The sequence below is a fragment of the Pyrus communis genome, chromosome 16, assembly GCF_963583255.1.
Source record: "Pyrus communis chromosome 16, drPyrComm1.1, whole genome shotgun sequence".
NCBI classification, from domain to species: Eukaryota; Viridiplantae; Streptophyta; class Magnoliopsida; order Rosales; family Rosaceae; genus Pyrus; species Pyrus communis.
The window spans coordinates 11,172,044-11,194,870 of NC_084818.1; the positions used below are offsets into that span (position 1 = coordinate 11,172,044).

The 22,827-nt window shown below is 35.2% G+C and overlaps 3 protein-coding genes across 4 annotated transcripts; all 3 read left to right on the forward strand.

Moving 5' to 3' along the window:
- Positions 1–1,192: 1,192 nt before the first annotated feature.
- On the forward strand, positions 1,193–6,283 carry LOC137720605 (CAAX prenyl protease 1 homolog). Its single transcript, XM_068459693.1, has 14 exons — positions 1,193–1,318; positions 2,061–2,208; positions 2,298–2,382; positions 2,459–2,554; positions 3,076–3,141; positions 3,346–3,444; positions 3,585–3,698; positions 3,796–3,906; positions 4,018–4,080; positions 4,357–4,449; positions 4,832–4,945; positions 5,209–5,280; positions 5,364–5,429; positions 5,841–6,283. Exons 1-14 carry the CDS (start codon positions 1,288–1,290, stop codon positions 5,955–5,957), a joined length of 1,275 nt encoding a protein of 424 aa, XP_068315794.1. The 5' UTR covers positions 1,193–1,287; the 3' UTR covers positions 5,958–6,283.
- Positions 6,284–11,161: 4,878 nt separating this feature from the next.
- Positions 11,162–14,402, forward strand: LOC137720249 (probable serine/threonine-protein kinase At1g01540). Its single transcript, XM_068459290.1, has 7 exons — positions 11,162–11,865; positions 12,733–12,837; positions 12,928–13,050; positions 13,163–13,333; positions 13,447–13,576; positions 13,669–13,878; positions 13,969–14,402. Exons 1-7 carry the CDS (start codon positions 11,303–11,305, stop codon positions 14,128–14,130), a joined length of 1,464 nt encoding a protein of 487 aa, XP_068315391.1. The 5' UTR covers positions 11,162–11,302; the 3' UTR covers positions 14,131–14,402.
- Positions 14,403–19,786: 5,384 nt separating this feature from the next.
- On the forward strand, positions 19,787–22,485 carry LOC137720304 (protein BPS1, chloroplastic-like). 2 transcript variants are annotated; one of them, XM_068459354.1, is made up of 2 exons: positions 19,787–19,920; positions 21,197–22,485. In XM_068459354.1, exon 2 carries the CDS (start codon positions 21,210–21,212, stop codon positions 22,266–22,268), a length of 1,059 nt encoding a protein of 352 aa, XP_068315455.1. In that variant the 5' UTR covers positions 19,787–19,920; positions 21,197–21,209; the 3' UTR covers positions 22,269–22,485. The 2 variants fall into 2 exon arrangements, with proteins under 2 accessions (XP_068315455.1, XP_068315456.1); XM_068459355.1 differs by lacking the exon at positions 19,787–19,920 and adding an exon at positions 19,952–20,108.
- Positions 22,486–22,827: the final 342 nt, after the last annotated feature.

The following is a 22,827-nucleotide window of genomic DNA, read 5'->3' on the forward strand; positions in this document are numbered from 1 at the left end:
TATGTCATTCTATTTTGCAATTATGTATTTTTTAACTATAAGCTAACACTTATTTATACGATATATAATATATTTACTTAAGTCCGCCTAAGCGCTGGACCCCAACCCACCATTCGACTAGCCCCCAGCATCTTTTAGAACCTTGCTAATACTACAATATTATGTGTTTCGCTCTAAATGACATGATATTACATTATTGGATTGAGACACCATATGGTGGTGAATTCATTTTAGGTAAATTGTTTTATGACAGTGATCGTGAATCATGATTATATGTGTTTGTTTTATTAGTTAAAGTCCCAAAAAGGTCGGTGAATTTGATACCACCCCATTAGGGCATGCATGAACTTTACAAAAAGAAGTGTAAACATGATCACAATATGTTATTTTTCTTTGTATATACAGGGAAAAGTCCTTGATGGAAAACTTGCTTCTCATATTTCCCTTTCTTGGAACAGTACTTTGCTCGCATCCCTAAGCTTACATGTGGGTTTCAATTTTGTCACCTCAAAATAAAAATTAAGGTTGTGTTTGAATGAGATATTTTGACAATGTGATGGGATTTGGGGGAAGAGGATTGCAAAGTTATGGAATTTGTCTCCTCGTCTCAATATGGCTAATAACGTTTTCAATGGGATTCAAATATGAGAATAATACCAAAAAATTTATACGACGATATATTTACATTAAATATGAAAGATAACTATTTTAACTATTCGCCTAAAAAAACTACTTTTAATTATTGACTTGTGACTTTAGGTTTGAAAATTAGGTCACTGTTCCAAATTTTCCGTCATGTAGTTCGACCTAAAATGTCGGGTCTTCAACTTTAGTAACGGGTATCAAGTTATTGAGGCTGAGCTTAGATACAAAGTTCCCATGTATGATCCGGCAATGGGCTTCTAAAGCGGATTCCAAGTTTGGTCCCAACTCTTTGGTTCTTACAATCTGTCATTTAGTGTAGATAATATCGATTGTTAAAAAAAAAAAAAAAAAAAAAGTCTCAAATTCAATCTCATACATCGAGTTCTTGGTCAATCCCTAGGGCTGAGTAAGAAGTCCTAAAAGCGGGTGTCTTGACCTGAACCCGAGCGTCATCGTCCGGGTTCAGGTATGGCCCCAAAAAGAAGATTGAATAGGGTTTTGCTTACAAGATTTATCAAAAATATCTCGGGTCTCAAAATTGAGTCGGGTAAGATCCAGTCCGTCTCCTATTCTATATATTCGCACCACACACGGTTCAATTCGTCAAAACCTCTCTTTCTCTCTGCACCTTGCTAGTCAGCCATGGCTTTCCCGTTCTTGGAAGCTGTTATCGGTACTTCTCCATTTCCTTCTCTCCCTCCATCTTTTTCGAATTCTCTCGTTTGTTTTTCTCCTGTAATTTTTCTTTATTAATTTTCTGAGCTGCTCGCTTCGATCGAGAGCCACCATCTTCTTCGTCTTCATTGCCTATTATTCTGATAACTGTGCTGAATTAATTTTAGGTTTTAAAGAATTCATGTAATTTTTGTTTCTTCTGGGACTGGGAACTCATTGAGTTTAGTCTTGCGCATCGTGTTTAATCAGAAAGTTTAATCTTTTTGTTTCAGTTTTGATTTTAATTAAATGTTAGGGCTTTTTTGAAGTTGAAGTTTGTATCTTTGTTCTCTAATGGCGATTATTGTGATGAGCTCGGACCGGGCTTTCTTTGTGGGTGTTTGGATTTATTGATTTTCATGTTTTCAGATAGAAGAAATTTTGTTTGGTTTCTAGGAAAATGTGGGTACTTTTGTTCGGATTGAAGTTATAACTGTTGGGTTTTATCGAATTCTGGACGGGCAACCCGAATTGGTTACCCCTTTCTTTCCGTAAAGTATGAACCTTTATGCTTAATAGAACTGAGTTTTAGTACTATTTTGCTACTCAAATTGCATAGTTTCTGGATTGGAGATGCAATTATGCTTTAAAGACTCAGTTTTTACTGGTATCTGGAATAGTTCAGCTCAAATCTGTCAAATGATAGAGCTGGTTAGAAAAATGCCTATAACTGTTTCTCTTTTTTCTAATATATATTACAGGTTTTATGATATCATTGTACTTTTTCGAGACTTATTTGGATTTGCGCCAACATGCTGCTCACAAACTTCCAACCCTTCCTAAAACTTTGGAAGGAGTAATCAGCCAAGAAAAGTTTGAGAAGTCACGAGCCTATAGTCTTGATAAAAGGTATATTGTAATTTCCATTCTCATTTAATTTTGTTAGGTGTGCACATTCACGGTTGTGTTGCTCTAATGTATCTTTCTTTGACTTTCAGCCGCTTCCATTTTGTTCATGAGTTTGTGACAATACTGATGGACTCAGCAATTTTGTTCTTTCGGGTGTTGCCTTGGTTTTGGAAGGTTAGTAATTGGGAGCCCTCCCTCTTTGCTGCAAATCATATTTATTATATTAACTTCATGTTTTCAATAATTGCAGAGATCAGCAGATTTCGTGGCTTTAGCTGGCCTCAATGCTGAAAATGAAATCTGGCATACACTTGCGTTTTTGGGTGGTGTTATGATTTGGTCACAGGTGCGAATGTGATATCCCTCTCTTAGCATGTAAGATAGTATTGTGTTTATTTTCTTTGTCTGCATTGCAGATTCTGAAAAATTTAATGAAGTGTTGTTAGCCACATCTTCAAATGTTTTGAGATGTCTAGTACTACATTGGAGTAAATAAATCTAGCGTTTTCATATCCTTTATTTTTTTTTGGGGTGGGGGATGATGTACAAAATCTGAGTAGCACTATTGTGCTCACTGCTGAGGCTCACGCTTAATGGTGTATTTCATGAGTGTGATGGTTTGTACAAGCTTTTGAAATTATTTCAGTTGATTGCCTAACATAGAAGGTTTTTAATCTTCGTATGATGGATGTGATTTTCATCATTGGCAACGTTGTTCCTAAGAAGCAAATCATATAGGCTTTAACATCATGTCTGGGAAAATCTGAGATATATGAGTTATCCCATTAGTATTTTCACTGCACTGATTTTGTAGATTATATTAACTTTGGGGGTTAAAGTTAATGATAGTTTGTTTCTTTTGAGCAGATCACTGATTTACCTTTCTCTCTATACTCCACATTTGTGGTTGAAGCTCGTCATGGTTTTAATAAGGTTTGCATTTGTACTCAGACTTTCTTATCATGTTGTATCTCTTATAAGTTTCTAGTTTACTCATTCTCTATTAAGCAAACTATTATTACGACTGCTGCTACCATCACCATTACTATTATTAAACTTTTCAGTTTTTTCTATTATTATGTTCTTCGTCCATTTCTTTCGTCTTATTTATTTATAATGTTGTTATCTGTTTTACAGCAAACAATATGGTTATTCTTCAGAGACATGATTAAAGGAATTTGCCTCACTGTTATTCTCGGCCCACCAATTGTGTCTGCCATAATTGTAATTGTACAGGTAAGACCATAATTATATTAGCATTATAGCAAGCACCTTTTTTTGCAGTTTTTTGTTGATTTGCAGTAACTTGAATGGGTCATTAGTTCTTAGATCCTAAGGATTTTGGTGGTATTTCATGTTCACTTGTGTAATTGCAGAAAGGAGGTGATTACCTGGCCATCTATCTTTGGGCATTCATGTTTGTTCTCTCTCTTGTGATGATGACACTCTACCCTGTTCTAATAGCCCCTCTCTTTAACAAGTTCACCCCTGTGAGTGTTGTAAATATTTGTCATTAACTGAAGTCCATTTATTCTGCTTTTATATTCGGTTTCGTCATATTGTTTTCTTTGTTATGTGCAACAATAGCTTCCAGAGGGTGAGCTCAGGCAGAAAATTGAGAAACTTGCTTCTTCTCTCAAGTTTCCATTGAAGAAGTTGTTTGTCGTTGATGGATCTACAAGGTCAAGTCACAGCAATGTGAGGATTTAACCCTTCTATGTTTATCCTTGTATCTTATTTCTTTACCATATTTAGTCCTGAATTTTGTTCATATTTTTGGACTTGCTCATCTTACCACTCACAATACAGGCCTATATGTATGGATTTTTTAAGAACAAGAGAATCGTCCTCTATGATACATTAATTCAACAGGTGAGGAGGCATCACTTTTGGAATTGTGTTATTTGTCCTCCAATAAGTATTGTTTTCCTTTTATCTTCAAGTTTCTTTAATTTTAATGGGAAGAAAAGGATAATTATTTTTTGATTGTGGTGAAAGGGATGTATATATGTCACTTTAAAATCATCTTGAATGCCTTCCTCCACTATTCTCTTATCCTTTTTATGGGTTGAAAAGGATAATTATTTTCAGATTGTGTTGTTCCGTTTTAATGCACAAAAGTCTTATGAGATAATTGATGGTTTGCAGTGCAAAAATGATGAGGAGATTGTAGCTGTTATAGCTCATGAGTTAGGCCATTGGAAGCTCAACCACACAATGTATTCATTTATTGCTGTGCAGGTATGCTGTAATTTTTTTTGTAAATCTGGATCACTGTTTTATCTGTTCTGTTATAATTTGGAATGCTCAACTCTAATAACCATATTCCATCTCAGGTATCGATCGTGATAAGATACCCTATGTGAATAATAACAACTTAGAGCATAAGGCTACTGGCTAAATTTATGACTACTCACCAAAGCTTACTAGGACAAGGGACATATGTCCTCTTAGACTATTGATTATTTAAAATTTGAATGTTTTGTTGTCGTACTTGTGAAATGTGCAGTATTCAAATATCTGATTAGATAGTTTAGAAATTAGTGATATTTCAGGTTGACTCTAAGTAAGTTCCTTTATATGATGTTGTCTGGTTGCTTCATTTTTTTCTGCTTTGGCGCAGATCCTTACATTTTTACAGTTTGGAGGATATACTCTAGTGAGAAACTCAAGCAGCCTGTTTCAAAGTTTTGGGTTTGATACGCAGCCAGTGATCATTGGACTCATCATATTTCAGGTGTCGATAGCTTTTGGCTACTCCCGATTTCCTTGTATTCTTCAATTGTAGTGACCTTTTGGTTTCTGAGTACTTGATATTGTAGAAATTGACATATAGACCACATGCGCATGTAGTCCATATGTCACTTGTTTTTGAACATTTGCAAACTGTAGATCATTATGATGAAACGGTTGACTTGGGAGAAACTGCTGTATGAGGAAAGACTATGCTGTATCCATATATCTGTGTTATTTATTTAAACCTCACTTTGTTGTTTGTAGCACACCATAATACCCATCCAGCACATAGTAAGCTTTGCTCTTAACCTTGTGAGCCGATCATTTGAATTTCAGGTACTTGATCAGTTGCCTCTTCATTTCTTTACTTTTTCTCTTTACGGCCGGATCTTGCTTTTATCATTTTCACTTTACTGTAGGCTGATGCTTTTGCTAAGAAGCTTGGTTATTCGTCTGCACTTCGAGCTGGTCTTGTTAAACTACAGGTGATTTATCTAAATGCTTCCCTTCATTTAGACGCTAATATGTGTTCTTTGTTGGTTACAAACTTAAAATCATGGAGCATTTCAAACTTATCCTGGAACTAAAGATTCCTTTTCGCATTGTTGGTTTCTTTTTTCCTCGTTTAGTTCTTGCCATTAAATTCCGACTTCTGGTGATATAAGTTCAATAGGGCAGACAGATGAATGCCCCACATATAGCTTCTGTCATGTCCTCTGTCATCTATGATGCTTGTGGATTAGTTGTTTCCGCTATATTTATATTTTACTCTAGCCATCATATAGCTTTTGTCATGTCCTCTCTCATCAATGTTGCTTGTGGATTAGTTGTTTCCGTTTGTGCTCTTACCTTGCTGAAATGTTTGCATTACTGAGTGGAGTTTAATGGTTTTACAGGAAGAGAATTTGTCGGCTATGAACACCGATCCTTGGTACTCTGCATATCACTATTCTCATCCTCCGCTTGTCGAAAGGCTAGCTGCGATTGATAAACCAGACAAGAAAGCTGACTGATGCGACCCATGGATGATCACCACGAATATGGTTAATCAATCTCAGTTGACAAAGAGCATTAGGTTCGTGGTCGTCAATGGCATATTTGTTACTTTGTCACGTTTAACTCGATGGTTATTCCCATATTTGTAGTTCAAGTACTCTGCCTGGGACAAGGTGGGGTACGGGTGAAGAATGAAATATACAAGTGAACAGAAAACAACTTTCGTTTACGTGTATAATGTTCGCATGACCTAACAGTTGGAACAGCTCTTATAGTAGTTGCGCTCCGCCCTGTTGTATCTTGATATTTCGTTTTCCTTGAAATTTTACGATAGCATCTGTTACTTCTGTTTCGAAGTCTGAATTGAATCCCTTTCTCTGATGCTTTTGTGTATTTCATGTCCAACTTGTCCTTAAAATGCTGAAATCGTTTGGAGAAATGATTCATATGTTAAAGTTTTACAGATTACACGAGGGAGGCAGAGAAGCATGCAAATTATTATGCATCTGATTTGCCGGTTGGTTGTGGTATTATTTATTGCTGGTATAAATTGCTCACGTGTGAAAACTGCACTAGATGATTTCGTTTTCTTATTGGTTTCGGCATGGATAATCCTTGAAAGATAGGATGTCCGTTAGTTAAGAAAAGTATTATACATACGCACTCTGGTGCGTGTTGAATCCTCACTGATTTTCCTTTCTCTTAACAAGTAACTATTTAATCTACTAACGTTATTGTTCTACTAAAAAACAAGTTATGATATGCTTCTTGTAGGAATTATTTGTTTGTACCAAATAAGAAATTGTCACAAAATTTGGCATCCAAATGTTGGGTACCCAATTTTAGTGTAACCTAAATATGTCATTTCATTTTGGTTAATGAAAATCATGGTCTATTTTGATAAGTGCTTTAGAAAGCACTTGTAAAGTGAAGATGTAAAGACACGGTTGAAAATGCTTTTAAAACAGTTAAATTGCTTTCGAATTGCTCAAGTAATCCATACATAAGTATTCACGAAAGTCTCTTTCCTCTTACCTTTTACATCGGACCTTAAATATGTGTGAACTTTCCAATCACCAAAGTAATTTAATGTTTAATGATGAAACTAATGTTTGACAACACTAGTAAGTAAACCAAATCCCAAATCATACTCCTCATTGATTGATTTTATTTGTCACAAAGAAGATGATGACATCTAAACTTAACAAGAAAGAAAGAAGAAAAAAGAGACTTTGGGACAATTATTCATCATGCCCAATAATTCACCTTCAACCATATGCCAAACCAGAAGGAAACCCAACTGTCACAACACACCAAAATAACACAGAAAATATTGAAAATTAATAAAAGCATAAATAAATAATAAATAAACAAAAATTCTTTTTGAAATCCCATTATTATTTGCCTTTATTGTTGTCCACACAATTCCGATAGGGATTTCCACTATTTTGTTGGTTTTTTATTTCACAGCTTTTTGTCACCCTGTGTCATATCAATCAGAATATAATAATATGAGATTCTCTTGTACTACTTGCATTGATTGAATACGAGTTCATTTGAAAATGTTTTTACAATAATTAAAAGTAATTTAGTTGAAAATAATTTCAAGTTTCAAAAGCATTTTAAGTATTTTTTTTAAAGAAGTATTATATATGTATTTCTTACAGAAAACATTTAAAATATTTTCTAGAATCCACTTAAATTTTTACTAAGAATTAGTTTAAAAAAAACTTTTCATCAAAATCGTTTTTAATTACTTAACAATTCCAAACAAGTCATATGTCACTCAAAGTTTTTTTTTTTTTTAATCAAATTCTAAGTTATCCTTTCACAACATTTTGATTAGAAACCTATTATTTTATAACAATTTATTCTAATAAATTATAAAAATGGAGTATTATAGCTCACAGGATCTTTTCCGAATTCTTTTAGTGAGGATTCAGATAATCAGTGAATCGTGTCCATTTCTTATACATCATGCGATCAATTTTTGTCAAGTATTGTTTGTTTTTAATTTTAAATAAAAATATTTAAAATAGATCCTCACCAAAAGGATTAGGAGAGGATCCGGATTCGTATTACAGCTTGCTTTCTTTTGGGGTCAAATAGTATTATCGTATGTTTCCATGGCTTCTCCATTACAAATAGGTTAAAATACAAAAAACTACGTCAACTATTGATGTCACAACACTTTCATACATCATCTTTTAAAATTGATAATGTCATACTTCATATTGAGAATTTGGTTCAATGTTATACCTTCCATCACTTGACCTTTTACTTTTCAGTTAACTACTAACGTGGCTTGATTCGGGACCCATTTTCTATTAAAAAATCATTAAAATATTATTAAAAACTAAAAAAAAATTATTTAATATTTTTTAAATAATAAAATAATATTTAAAAAAAAACCCTCATTTCGCCCTTCCCGTCCTGTCCCCCCTCCTCTCTCTTCTCCCCATCTTCATCTTCTTCCCCCACCTGCAAACCCAAAAAAAAAAAAAAAAAATCCAATTTGTCTTCCCCCAACCCACACTCAGTTTCCCCCCTCCCCACTCCCTCTTCTCCCCCTGCAACCCAGAAAAAAAAAAAAAAAAAAAAAAAAAAAAAAAAAAAAAAAAAAAAACTCAGATCCCGTCGGTGGGAAGATGGGTGCGCAGAGAAGGTGGAGGATGGGTGCAGAAGAGGATGTGAATAATGGATGAAAGTGGTGGATTTGGGGTTTGATGGATTTTCAAATTTTTTTTTTTTTCTTCCTCCTTCTCCTTTTTTTTCCTCTTCTTCTTCTTCTTCTTCTTCTTCCTTCTCCTTCTTCTTCTTCTTCCGTAGGGGGGTTGATGGGTTTTCAAATTTTTTTTTTTTCTCCTCCTCCTCCTTCTCCTTCTCCTTCTTCTTCTTCCGCGCCGAGGGGGGGGATTTTTTTTTTCTTTTTCTTCCTCCTTCTCCTTTGTTCCCTCTTCTTCTTCTTCTTCCTCCTTCTCCTTCTCCTTCTCCTTCTTCTTCTTCTGCAGGGGTGGGGGTTGATGGGTTTTCAAATATTTTTTTTTTCTTTTGGGGATTTGCAGGTGGTGAGAAGAAGATGAAGATGGGGAGAAGAGAGAGGAGGAGGGGAGGGACGAACTGAGGGTTAATTTTTTATTTTTTTTTTTACTTTTTATTATTATTTTAATATTTAAAATAATATTAAATATTTTTTTTTAGTTTTTAATAATATTTTAATGATTTTTTTTAATAGAAAGTGGGTCCCAAATCAAGCCACATCAGCATTTAACTGAAAAGTAAACGGCCAAGTAACGGAAGGTATAACATTGGACCAAATTATAAAGATGAGGTATGACATTGTCAATTTTATAAGATAATGTATAAAAATGTCGTGACACCAATAGTTGAAGTAGTTTTTTTGTACTTTACCCTTACAAATACGATGAACATAAGACAACACTACAATCATCCATTTGTGGTTGTACTACTAACTATTTTAAGAGGTATACCTGCAATTGAGACCTGCTTTAAAATTGGATGTTTAAAGTATGATATGCAAAACATCTCTAAGTGCTACAAGATCTCGTACATTGGAATTCATGGTTATTGACCTCAATTCATTAGTATGGAAGTTGATAGGACATAACTACTATGAGCCCTTTAGTTTATTAGTCTCTTTGCTCTTTTGATGGTTGTTAAGCTTTGCTTACTTTGTTTTGGTTTTATTGTTTTTATGATTTTTTTTTAATGGTGATGGGTCTAATCTTTAGGTCCGTTAGTTTTGTTTGTATCTTGTGAGCATGTCAAACGGCCATATATCTTCAATTTCCCAACAAAGCATCCAAATCACTTACAACGTATTTGTGTTGTTACATGTAATTCACAAATTATTACACGTAATCTAATTTACAATACTATTTTGCAACGTTACGGAGTTTTAAGAGTAGTCATTTGCTACCTATAAAACTTATCCAATACTCTTTACCAACCCTAATATGTAGGAGAAATTTTTAAGAGGACCTGACACTTGTGCCAGGTGGTGTTTCCACCAATAAAAATTTGACACTTAGATATTCTTTTCAATTAATTATAATTAAGTTAAATTCTCACAAATAGAGCTGACATAAGTGCCAGAAACACTTTAAATTTTCTCAATACATAACGGTCACTTTTTTGCCCATAGATTTGTGTAAGCCCTTTTTCCTACTCAAAACTAAGTAGGTGATATGCTTTCATGGAGTTTTGGTACAATAGTGAATTCAAGGACTTTTCTGCAATTTCTCTAATATTACTTCCATTTTCTTTTTAAATTTATTAATACTAAGGGATGATGAATGTCCGAAATTATTACAATATTTAAGGAAGAGAAAATTTTTGAACCAGAATATGCATGTGTGAAAACTCAGCACCTTATTTACTAGAATATTAGAGCACGTAGAGATGCCAAGAAACGGAAGGTTAGAACCTATATATACATATATATATATACACACACACACACACCTTTGAGTTAAATTGATACTTATATTTGAGTTTTAATGTAAGATTTCAATCTAAGGTGAAACTCACGTCAATAAGAAAATCAAATGAAGAATTCAAATGACCTTTTTTAATCTTCTAAACAAATTCTTATTGATTAGAAGAAAAGTCATTTACTTGAATCCAAAAACAGATAATCCATCAAGATGGATTCAAATTTCAAAGTTGCAACAATTAATGTTAGTAAATGCTTTTGCTTGAAAGCTCAAGCTAATCTGCCAAGAAAATTCACTCTACAACCACCATTTGGAAGAAACCCAGTGAGACACTGAGAGTCCCACCGTCACCTGTCTGCGTCCGGCCAAGGGACACACCCGTTCTTTCCTCTATATCAAAGACTTAAAAAAAGAAACACGTTAAACGGGTAACAAACAGATACACTGCGTGTTATAAACACAAATGAATAAATGATGAAAAATATATTATTTGTTTACTTATATTATGATACATGATTACGACTTGTGTTTTTCATACATGAAAAATGTTTTCCATCTTGTCATCCAATTTCAATAAAAATTTTGAATTCACGGTAGGAAGTATTTTTGCTCACATTGATAAAAACCCTCACACAAAAATAATAAAAATAAAATAAAAACAAATATAAATAAATAAAAAACATTAAATTAATGACACACAGACAGATAGACAGATAAGAGTAAGACAGATCAATTTTCATATTTATACAAAAGCTCCCACTACATCTTGTCTTGAGCCTTCAAAAACTCTCTCTAAAAACTTGCACGATTCTCTGATCGCCGGAAAATAAAACTCCGGCGACTCAATGCGACGGAGCCCACAATCCAAGCAGCGAACTGTCTGAGTCATTCTCACAGTATTTGCAATGTCGGTGTACGACGCGGCGTTTGTGAACTCGCAGCTCGCGAAAACGACATCAATCTTCGGGCTCCGTCTCTGGGTGGTCATTGGAATCCTCGTCGGTGCTCTGATAGTCCTGACCCTCTTCCTCCTTTCCCTCTGCCTCACCTCCCGCCACCGCTCCCGGGCTCACAAGGCCCACAAGGCCCAGCCCAAGCCTTCCGCCGCCGATTCTCCCACTACTCCAGTCAAATCGAAGGAAATCCAGGAAGTCGTCAACGACCTCCACGTGGAGATCGGGAAGCTGGAGCACCGGGTCGTGGTGTATTCGGACCGGGCGTCGAGCGGGGAGAGCAAGGGGACATTGAATAGCGGGTGCGAGACGGCGTCATTTGGGAGCGGGAACGTGGTGGGGCCGGAGGTGTCGCATCTGGGTTGGGGGAGATGGTACACTCTGAGAGAGCTGGAGGCGGCGACGAATGGGCTGTGTGAGGAGAATGTGATTGGGGAAGGAGGGTATGGGATTGTTTACAGTGGGATTCTCAGTGACGGGACTAAAGTCGCTGTCAAGAACTTGTTGAATAACAGGTACTTTTTTCAATAAATTTTCTTCCAAGTTTGAAACTTTTTTTTCAAATATGAATTTTGTGATTTCTGGATTGATTTGGATATGGGTTTGTGGGGTTTTTCTGATCAGACAAGATTTTGATGATCAATTTTGAATATTTTTGTTGTAATATTCGACATTAAGTGAAAATTTTAGTTGAATTATGTATTTTTTATTTTATAAATTGAAGAACTTTATTAAAATAGGAAAGCTCAAAATCTAAAAATAGAAGGGGCGTTTGGATATCTGATAATTGTGGTACAATTCTTACGGAGATAGAAAGATGGGTTATGTGTAAGATAACGGTGTCAAGTTTTTCTGGTCTGAGTAACAGTTTGAAATTGACTTCAACGAACTGTTGTTTTCTTCCTGGATATATATTTTTTGGATATTAAAATTTTTCTGTTCCTGCATTTTCTCAGCAACCAAACAGGGTACTTCTGTGTTGGTTGAATGAATTGGCATGTTTACCATTTGGTTATTTTTTTCGGGTTGATCCCTTTTTGCCCTTTATTCTTGTCTTGCGTTTGTTAGAATTGTGCTGTAAAGTTGCATGCTTTCTGAAAAGAATGAACCCAACCCATCTTCTTTTTGAGTTTCTTGTGCTTATAGTCAAGCTTGAATTGATGAAGTTGGCATCAGAATCTGTTTCTCACTTTACTCTCTCTTCCCACATGCCAAATTGGACTTATCTCGAATTTCTTTTTGGTGTCAATGTTCGTACTATTTAGTGTATGGCTGCATTGTCAATGATTAACTGATGGTACATTGTGCCTTGGCTTTTGGATATCTCTTATCTTTTATGCATGTGACTAATGCATTTGCTTATGATACTGGTCCATAATCAGGGGTCAAGCTGAGAAGGAATTTAAAGTGGAGGTGGAAGCCATTGGGCGTGTGAGACACAAAAATCTTGTAAGGTTGCTTGGATACTGTGTTGAGGGTGCATACAGGTACCCATTTTTTTATCTTCTAATTTGAGTTTGAGTTTGCAGTTCTTGTGGTTTGTGTATAGATGTCATATAACTTCTGATTTTTCGTAGGATGCTTGTGTATGAGTACGTTGACAATGGCAATCTGGATCAGTGGCTTCATGGGGATGTTGGTGAAGTCAGCCCTCTAACATGGGATATCCGTATGAATATTATACTGGGAACAGCAAAAGGGTACTCAGATTAAATTAGTTTTTGCTTGACTATTCGTTTTTTTCCTTAAAATTAAGAAAAGAAATCCATATTGATGTATGCAAGGGCCTTTTGGTGTTCCCTCATTGTGCAGGTTGGCCTATCTTCATGAGGGTCTTGAACCAAAGGTGGTTCACCGTGATGTGAAATCTAGCAACATACTAATTGATCGCCAGTGGAACCCCAAAGTATCTGATTTCGGTCTTGCTAAGCTCTTGTGCTCTGAGAACAGTTATGTGACAACTCGAGTGATGGGAACATTTGGGTCAGTTCTTGATTTCTTTTAAAATTTATTTACAAATTTACCTAAACATATGCATAAAGAGTCATATGTGCTTGGGGTTTGAAAATGAATCTTATATTTGGTGGTTACTTTAGTTATGTTGCACCGGAATATGCTTGCACGGGAATGCTGAACGAGAAGAGTGATGTTTATAGCTTTGGAATACTTATTATGGAACTTATATCTGGGAGAAGCCCTGTTGATTATGGTCGACCACAAGGAGAGGTTAGGTTTTGAACTTTCAACCCCAACCCCTCATATAGCAAGTTTTCTTTCGCTGCTACTAACTATAAGTTGAACTTAATGAATATTATCAGGTGAATCTAGTTGAATGGTTAAAAACCATGGTTGGGAAACGAAAAGCAGAGGATGTGGTTGATCCCAAGCTGCCCGAGATGCCTGCTTCAAAAGCACTTAAACGTGCTCTGTTGGTTGCTCTTCGATGCGTTGATCCTGATGCCACAAAAAGGCCAAAAATGGGACATGTGATCCACATGCTCGAGGCTGATGACTTGCTATTCCGTGATGTATGTATAATTGAAAACTAATCTCATGATTCTTGATTGCCGTCTGTTCTTGATATGTAATTACTTATCCATTTTGTCATTGACTTGCAGGAACACCGACCTGGTAGAGATACGTCCAGAAAAGACCTTGATTCTCAACAGGACAATCACATCGTTGTGAAGATAAACAACAAACACTTGAATGAAGGTACTTCTGATACTAGCAAAGGTGATACCAGTAGGAACCATCATCAAACTACAACGTGGAGATAATGCCCCGGGAGGATTACGTGACTAACATCTTTAAGTTATCTCCAGGTTTCTGAAGCTCATATTTCTCCTACCATTTTTGCTGTATGTTCAATAATTTAAATCCTTTTCCTGCTTAGTTACATATTTTTTTAGGACGTACACCGAATTTGGTTGCAATTGTACAATTCAAATAATTTGTTCTTCATTCTTAATTTCTTATAGGAAGCATAATTCATTACTATTGCTTTGCTTGTAAAAACAAGATATATCATTAGTGTTACTTCAAAAATATATATCTTCTTTCTTTCTCAGTTTAAGCCTGTTTAGGCAATGATAAAGTTACTTATAAGGTTCGTGTCGGTTTCCAACTTCTTGTCACCATCAATGCCAGCCTCAGTGTTAGATGGTGATGAGCTGTAAGCCCCTTAATACGCACAAACAGAACCTTACATATACAATGAGTGACACCAAACCCACAATAAGTTGTATACGTAAGGTTTTAATTAACAAACCTTACATATACAATGTCTTAAGTGTCTCTCGGATTTCATTTTTGATTAAAAATTTGTAATCATTTCCGTTTGTGTATATACTTGTCTAGATATAGGATGTTTAAGACTGCTTGTGTAGGAATCACTTTTACTAGAAGTGCTTTTATTAAAAATATGTTGAATTCAATTACTTTATGGAAAAGCTCTTGGAACTACTTCCTTAAGAAGCATTTAGCAAGTTATGGCTTGATTGGAAGTGATTTTAAAATGATTGAAAAGCGCTTTTAGGGAAGAAAAAAAATTTGACACTTGAAGAAGCACCAGTTATGTGCTTCTTGTAGAAAGTACTTCAACTGTTTTTTCAACATTCACTTGCATTACAAGGATTTGTTTCAACAAAGCTTTCACCAAAAGTGCTTTTAGCTATTTCAAAAGCATCAACCATTTTGAAATCACTTCTAAACGAGACCTAGAGCTTGTTTGGAAGTGCTTTTAAAATAACTGGAAGCGCTTTTGGTGAAAATGTTTTTGGAACCAATCCTTAATAAAAATACAAGTAAATCCTGAAAAATCACTTAAAGTGTTTCTTGCAGAAAAGAATTAAAGTGCTTTTGGTACCCAAAAATATTTTCTCTAAAAACGCTTTCAGCCATTTTAAAAACACATTTAAACGAGTCCCTATTCTCCATAAAGCACTTATATGATGTATACTTTTGAGTTGTTGCTGATAAATATAGTCATAAACGCTTCTAGTTATCAGAAAACGTTTTTAGTCTCATAATCACAGACAGGCCACATGACTGCCTTGGATGGTTTGTGGGGAATGGACCCGGCAACCAGCTAATTGAGTTGAAAGAGCTGCTGCTAGAAGCCTGCAACTTCTTCTTCATGTAGGTATTGGTCTGGGCTGGACTGGGGTCATGCTTTCGGCTTTCACCATCAAATGCCAGAACATTCTTTTGCCCCTTTTGCCCCTCAACATCGACATTTGGCATGATAAACGGTAGTGTTATAAAGCTGGCAATAGGTAATGTTTAAAGGGACCCCTTTGTCTTTTTGCTAGTGTTTATATTTTGTTAATTATTTATTTATAGCATTTTAAGACCTTTTCAATGCATTTGTTTGCGTTGGGTAGAAGCTGAAAATTTTGACCTGTGTCATGAGATTTTGTTAAAAAAAGGCGTGCGCGGCTGGGGCCGAAGCTAGCCTACAATTGTCGACTAAAATATTCATCAATTACTTTTTAAAAATTTTAGGCAATATTTTAAACTAAAATATTGATGGGAAGAGGGTTATAACTTTGAGGGAAGAAGCCAATCACACTATTTTGACCTTGTGGCGAAATTTTTATCTGTGATTAATCTCAGTTGTTTTTGCAAGTATTTTACTTGGCAGGTCATCACAGGAATTACATTTTTGGACGAACAATAAGATTATCATACTAGATTCATCAAAACTACAAATATTGACATTCAAATTTAAGTTAAAGTGTGAAGCGTACTGTTTTAACCAACTTGGCAAAACCTAAATCTCCTAAATTTGTTGTCCCTTTCATATATCTACAAGTGCGCACTTGGAAGGGTGAATCAGGTAATTGTATCTTGCTTAGCAGATTTTGCTGATTGATCAGCTCAATTTCTTATCTTTTACTCTACCATGGTTATTTGTCCTCAGTGTTTTTCTTTTAAATATTTTCACATGTGAAGCATCTGCTTTTGCTAATATAGGTCCTCCATTGATGTGAATGAATCTTGATGAGTCGATATTATGCTGTATATTTTATCCTAATTTTAGTTTAGTTTGGTTATTATATTGGAAGAATTTTGATATTTTGAATTGTATTTTCAATATAGGATTTTCGACTTCCTTTGGGGCAAAACGTGATCAAATGGATGAATTTTGGAGTAATTCCATTTGGAGGATGTTCGTGAGTCTCTCAGCTTATTCATGTCAAAGTTTCACATTTTCTCACCAAGCAGATATTTTCTTGTGGAGAAATAAAAATGCAGTGCACAATGCTGTCAAAGTTACGTTTTGGGCTTGATTGCGAGTATTGGAGCCCAAGATGGCCTATTTTGGATTCGGCCCTTATGGAGATGTGTTCAGGTTGTTTTAATCTTTCGGATTTTGAGGAGATTTAGGTCTAAAACGTGGTAGATTTGTTAGATGGAAAATTTCTCCATGTTTGACTAGGAGATTGTTTCCTAGTTTATCTTAATTTATTTTGTTTTCTAGTTTTATTCTAAGATATTTTCCTAAGTAGGGTTTTATTTTGTATTAGTATAAATAAGGCTATTTAGCCATATAGGGTTTTAGAGGGGAGGAACGCACTAATTTAAGGAGCCTTTGACGATTCAAGTTTATTTTCAAGGTGTTTTCTTTTCATGTTCTTAATAATATTTTGTTTTATGCTATCGTAACTAGTCTCTTTTGCTAGGGTGAGACCACGAGCCTTAGTAAGAATATGTAGTTTATTTTCAATTTACTTATGATATCATGCATGCATGTTTTGAATTATTAATCACTGTTTTAAACTATCTAATTGTCATAGTGATTCTCGACCATTAAAATATTTAGAAAAGTAATTTGAATCGGAAGGTTCCCTGAAATTGACGTTGGCTTCTTGTGGTTAATAATTGTAAATTCACTTAGGATGAACATCACGTCCTAAGGGTTGCATGGTTTTTCAAAGGGTTTTCACAAAGTTTAATGAGTCTTTCATGTTCATATTTGATCTGAACGTCCGGACGGATTGCATGTGAGATATACATTCTATATTGGAGGTTCCAACTGGGATATATATTAGGAAAACCTAACTTTCAAAATATGCATGGGTAATTCATAAGTGATTGGAAGAATTACGTAGGATTGTTAAGGTGATGGTGGAACCCTAGTGCTTTTACTAATTGATTTTCTTTAAATTATTTTCTAGTTGATTTCTTAATTTGTTTTTTTTAATTAAATTCGTTTTTATTATTTTAAGTCACAAAATCAATCTTTTCTAAACTTGGTTTTCAAACAATTAATTAATATTTGGTTTTTACACAAATTATTCATTCAATTAAGCCGTTTATACTACAATTATCTTGTTATCTTGCAAGTACTTTAAGTATTTTTATTTTTACTTTTGCAGGTGGTAAAAATCCTATCAAATCTTTTCTAATACAATTGGTTTTTTTCTTCAAACGATACATTTTGTTAGATTAACTATCGACGAGGTTCATTTACAAATACAATTGTTGACTCAATGGTTCTTTATTTAGAAGCACCAATCGCATTTTTTGATCTAACAGTAATTTGCACGTTGTAGGCACCACAAACACTAGAACTCGAGACTCAAATATTTAAGAACGTTTATCTATGCCTCTCAGGATTAGATGAGAGATTTGTCTAAGTTCTCTCATTCCTAACATCGCTTGTTTCTAAGAAATAATATCAAAAACCTTGGTTATATTAGCCTTACGATACTATTACATTATACAAATGTTTCTTCGGATTTAGGACGACACAATTTTCTTAATACAAATGGTAGTGAGATATGAAGGTTGTAAAGATCAATGCTTTTGACCATTTGAACTACAATTTCTTGCCAATTTTGGACTGATCGAGAGCAGTTTGGATCCTTAAGATTGAGGAACAGTTCGTCCTCAATTTACAAAATTTTATGTTTATAAATGAAACCGTTTATATTATAAATCAGTATGTAAAAATTATTTCTACAAAAAATAATTGAAACTAAAATCTTTTAGTCAATCAACTGTAGCAAATAAATGAAGGGTTCATAATGTTTTTACTTAATCCCTGGATTTTTTTTTACATAGGTTAATGACTAAATGATCTCATATTTTAATGAATTTTTTTTTTTTTTTGCAAAGGTGACTTTTAATGAGTGATTTACACAATCTAACAATTCCGATCATAAGCCAAAGTTCTATGAATCGGCCACAAATTGAATTGAGAAAGAACTCCTCCTCATCCATTAAGGAGCCAAATTAGTACTTTTTGTACCACGATTCATCTTTCATAATAAGTTGCACACATCATAGTTTTTTTCACCATCGCGAGCTTCATCACCATTGCACAATTATTACCCCACGAGTGATAATAACTTGCAAGTTTCTCTGTATCATAAATCAAAATTTGGAATATGTAAAGCTTATTCTAAATGACATATGCAGATTATAAGAGGTTTGTAACTCAAGGGGTTACTCATACATTTGAGGTCATGTGTTCTTTTCTCCCCTTCCGAGTGTTAGTAACACTCGTATCCCAAAAAAAAAAAAAAAAAAAAAAAAAAAAAAACCCTAGTTTTAAACATTAGAAAAGCTTTTCATTTTAAGAAATGATTTTTGTATGGGTAATGAGAGGGAGATTAAATGTGTAGGCTTTGTAAACTAAATGACATAGAAACTGAAGATTAGGTGCTCGTTTGGATGTGCTTTTAAAATAACTGAAAGCGCTTTTAGGAAAAATATTTTTAGGTTCCAAAAGCACTTTCTTTTCTAAGATTTACTAACAATTTTACTCAGGATTGTTTTCAAAAATATTTTCACTAAAAACGCTTTCAGTCATTTTAAAAGCACATCCAAATGAGCTCTAGATTATTACTTGATTGTTGATTAACGTACTTAATTTTTTTAATTAGTGATACATCATTTAGTTTTCAAATTTAACCTACTTAGCATTACCCTTTTGGTATACATCTATTCATTTTTGTAATCTAATTTATTTAATGAAAATATAAAATGTAATCATGTACAAGGGGAAAATATGCATGGAAATGGAAAAATCACTTCCCATTCTTTTTCCTTTAACGATCTGGTAGAAAGATGTTGAGTCATTACATAACGGCGTGAGTTTAAACTCTATCGTTGGCTAATCCAACAAAACATATCGTTTGACCCAAAAAAAAAAAAAAAAAAAGAACAAACGATCTGGCGGGCCGAAGCCCAAAGGCCCAAAACAAATCCCACCCTCAGCCAATTATCAATCAAGACCGTTCTTCTCGTGATCACAACCACATAACCCGGCCGCGTTTCGTGCACAAAGAACAATCAAAATCGTCCATTAACAGAGAGACAACAGTACACTACGTGCAACCCCAGGATTACTACCGAAGGTCTTCGAACCTCAACGGAAATATCACCCACTACCACGTGGCCCTCTCCCCGTACATCCTTGGGTGAGCCTATCACTGTCACTCACCCACCTGTATACAGCAGTTTCTCAGCAGCCTCACATTTTCAACGAAGACCCCAAAAGCCGAGTCGCCGACGCTCGAAACTTTCATCGAAATTTCTCGATTTCTCCTCTGAATCAGGTACGGACCCCCTCTCTCTACCTTTCTCTACCTCTCTCTTGTGATGTGTTTATAGTATAATTAGGGTAAAAGGCTTTCAAATTTCCGTTTTTTCAATTCTTGTTTCGCTTAGATTGACTTTAGGTTTAGGGTTTTTGGTTTCCAATTTCTCAAAGATCGGTGTAGATTTCTGAAGATCTAACGGTTAGGTGAGTGATCTATGCCTAGAAATGTTAAATTTTTAATTTTTGTGTATGTATTTGTTGTTTGTATATGCTTGTATATCTGATATGTAAAATCTTGTATATGCATGTGATTTGTTTGGGTTAGCTTTAATTTTTGTTCAATTTTGTTTTAGAAGCTTCTAATTTGTGGTATTGAAGTTTGTGACTTGGAAATTAAAAACTTATGATAGAAATTTGGGGGTTTTGTTTTTAATTAGGTATGGGTAGGATTTTCAATTTGGGTAATTGTTTACCGCCCGTTTGGTACCGTATGAAATGGCAGAAAATGAGAAAATAGGTAGGAAAGCATGTATAACTAATTTTTATCTTCATTTCATACAGATTTTGCATTGCTTTGTTGTATTTTGGTTCTATCGGTGGAACACAGAATTTCACCTAAGGTTGAGCTTAACTGTTTTTCGTCTTTCTGTAAAGAGAAGCATAAGACAGAGGATTTATTTGTTTGTGGTTTGGGGGAGGGGGTCATAGCTTGTTATTTTGTATATAAGCGAAACTCAGCTAAGTTTATTACGAAAGTTGCTTGACGAGTGCTAAATTACTGATCGGGCATATGTCAAGTTTTGTTTAAACTGTTGAAATGGCATGCTGTTAAATGGAAGAATGAACAGAGAGTACTTGTGTATTTGGGTTTATTTATTTGCAGCTGATCTTGTCAACTCAATTAGGGATATGTTTTCGGTGATTACTGCCTAGTTGGTTGTTAACATAATTTTGTTATTCTTCTGCCTGGAATCAGGTGGAAGGTTGTGTTATATGTTTGTTAAAATCATTGTGTCTCCTGCTGTCATCTCCGGGATGACTAGAGCACATGTAGTGAGCAGTCTTGCAATTTGCAATACATCACTATGGATGGAGGTTGACAATCAGCTTCCAAAGAGACCTAATTTTGCAATGTTTATGTGGCCTTTTACTCTAACATGTTCCCTGGAGGACTTGATGAGGCTGATTTACAATGTGATGTCTCATCATGTTTATGTCTTCCCCACTTTTGGTTTTGGATGCCTTTTGAGGTTGATTTCCCATACGATATCTGATTACATTTTCTTCTGCAGTAAATACACAATAATGAGTCGTCCACAGGAACCACACCGACCATTCTTCCATTTTGGAAATCCTTTTAAGATGATTGCACCAAAGGGTTCCCAACTGTCTCCAAGGCTTGTTGGACTGTTGAACACGTTTGAGGAAACATTGGCTGGGAGGCTAAGAAAGCTTAACCCAAAAGACAAGGATGATGTCCTCAGCTTGTCATGGATGAAATTAGCTATGGAGTCTCTTTGTGGAACTCATAATGACATAAAATCCCTCATAGCTGAAATTGATCTCCCTGTTAGTAACTGGGACGAGAAATGGATTGATGTGTACTTGGACATCAGTGTGAAGTTGCTTGATGTATGCATTGCTTTTAGCTCTGAGATCTCACGTTTAAACCAGGGACATCTTTATCTTCAGTGCGGCTTGCATAATTTGGATTCAACTACTTCAGACCAATTTATTCGGGCCCGTTCCTCACTTGATGGCTGGAGGCATCATATTAGTTCAAAAAACCCTAGAGTTGAGAACTGTAGCACCATTTTAGATAAGCTTGTGGAATCCCTTGATCTGCCAAAAGTTAAGAACTCAGCCAAAGGGAAACTTTTGATGCGTGCTATGTATGGAGTGAAGGTGTTGACAATATCTGTTTGCAGTGTCTTTGCTGCCGCCTTTTCTGGTTCTGCAAAGAAGTTGTTAGATTTGAATGTCGCTGATACATATTTGTGGGCTCAAGCGTTTAACGATTTACAGGGTATTGTAAATGGGGAAATTAGAAATGTTTTTTCTAGTGGAAGAGTCATGGTACTGAAAGAGCTGGAAGCAGTTGATGATACAGTCAAGGAAATGTATCCCAAGATCCAAGATGGCGTTGACCTTGCTGAAGGGAATGCATTCAAGAATTCTATTTCAGACTTAGACAGGAAGGCACAGAAACTCTCCCAAGGGCTCGATCTTCTTACAAAGGAAGTTGATGGATTTTTCCAAATCCTGTTAGCCGGGCGTGACACATTGCTTTCCAAACTAAGATCAGGTGGAGCAGTCTCAGACCGGATGCTGATGGGAAATGTGGAAGGTCAGTTTGTGAGATGAAAATGATCTTAGCAAAGCTAACATCTCTTATTTATAAAGATGGTTTTAGGTATGGGGCTTTATGTTTTCTGTTTTTTGTAAGTATACCATCTTGTATGGTGTGTTGTAATCAGTATGTAGTGAGTTATCGTAGTTATATTATTATTGTACTGGCTTGTATAAGTGTAATGGTGTACTATGGATTGCTAATGAATATATGAAAGGGTTTGGTTTGAAATCGTGATTGCCTGCTATTCGACCGCGTTGTTCTGTTCAGTTGGGGAAACTATGTTTCCTACTTGGTTGTAAGAACTACCAAAGTTACTTCTCTAACAAGCTTTTTGATGTCTAGCTTGCGCCGCGGATGATTAACAGCAGGAAGTTTCTCTCTCGGTGTGGCAAACAGGTATTTGATGTGTTGAACTTTTATGGACATGACATTGGTGTGCGTTTTGCCATCGGACGATGTTAATACAATGTGTCCTTTGTATGATATTCCAGAATTTCCAGAGGGCATTGCAAGTTTAGGGTGCCCTTCAATGACTGAAGATAGTTTGTATATATATACGATTCGTCGAAG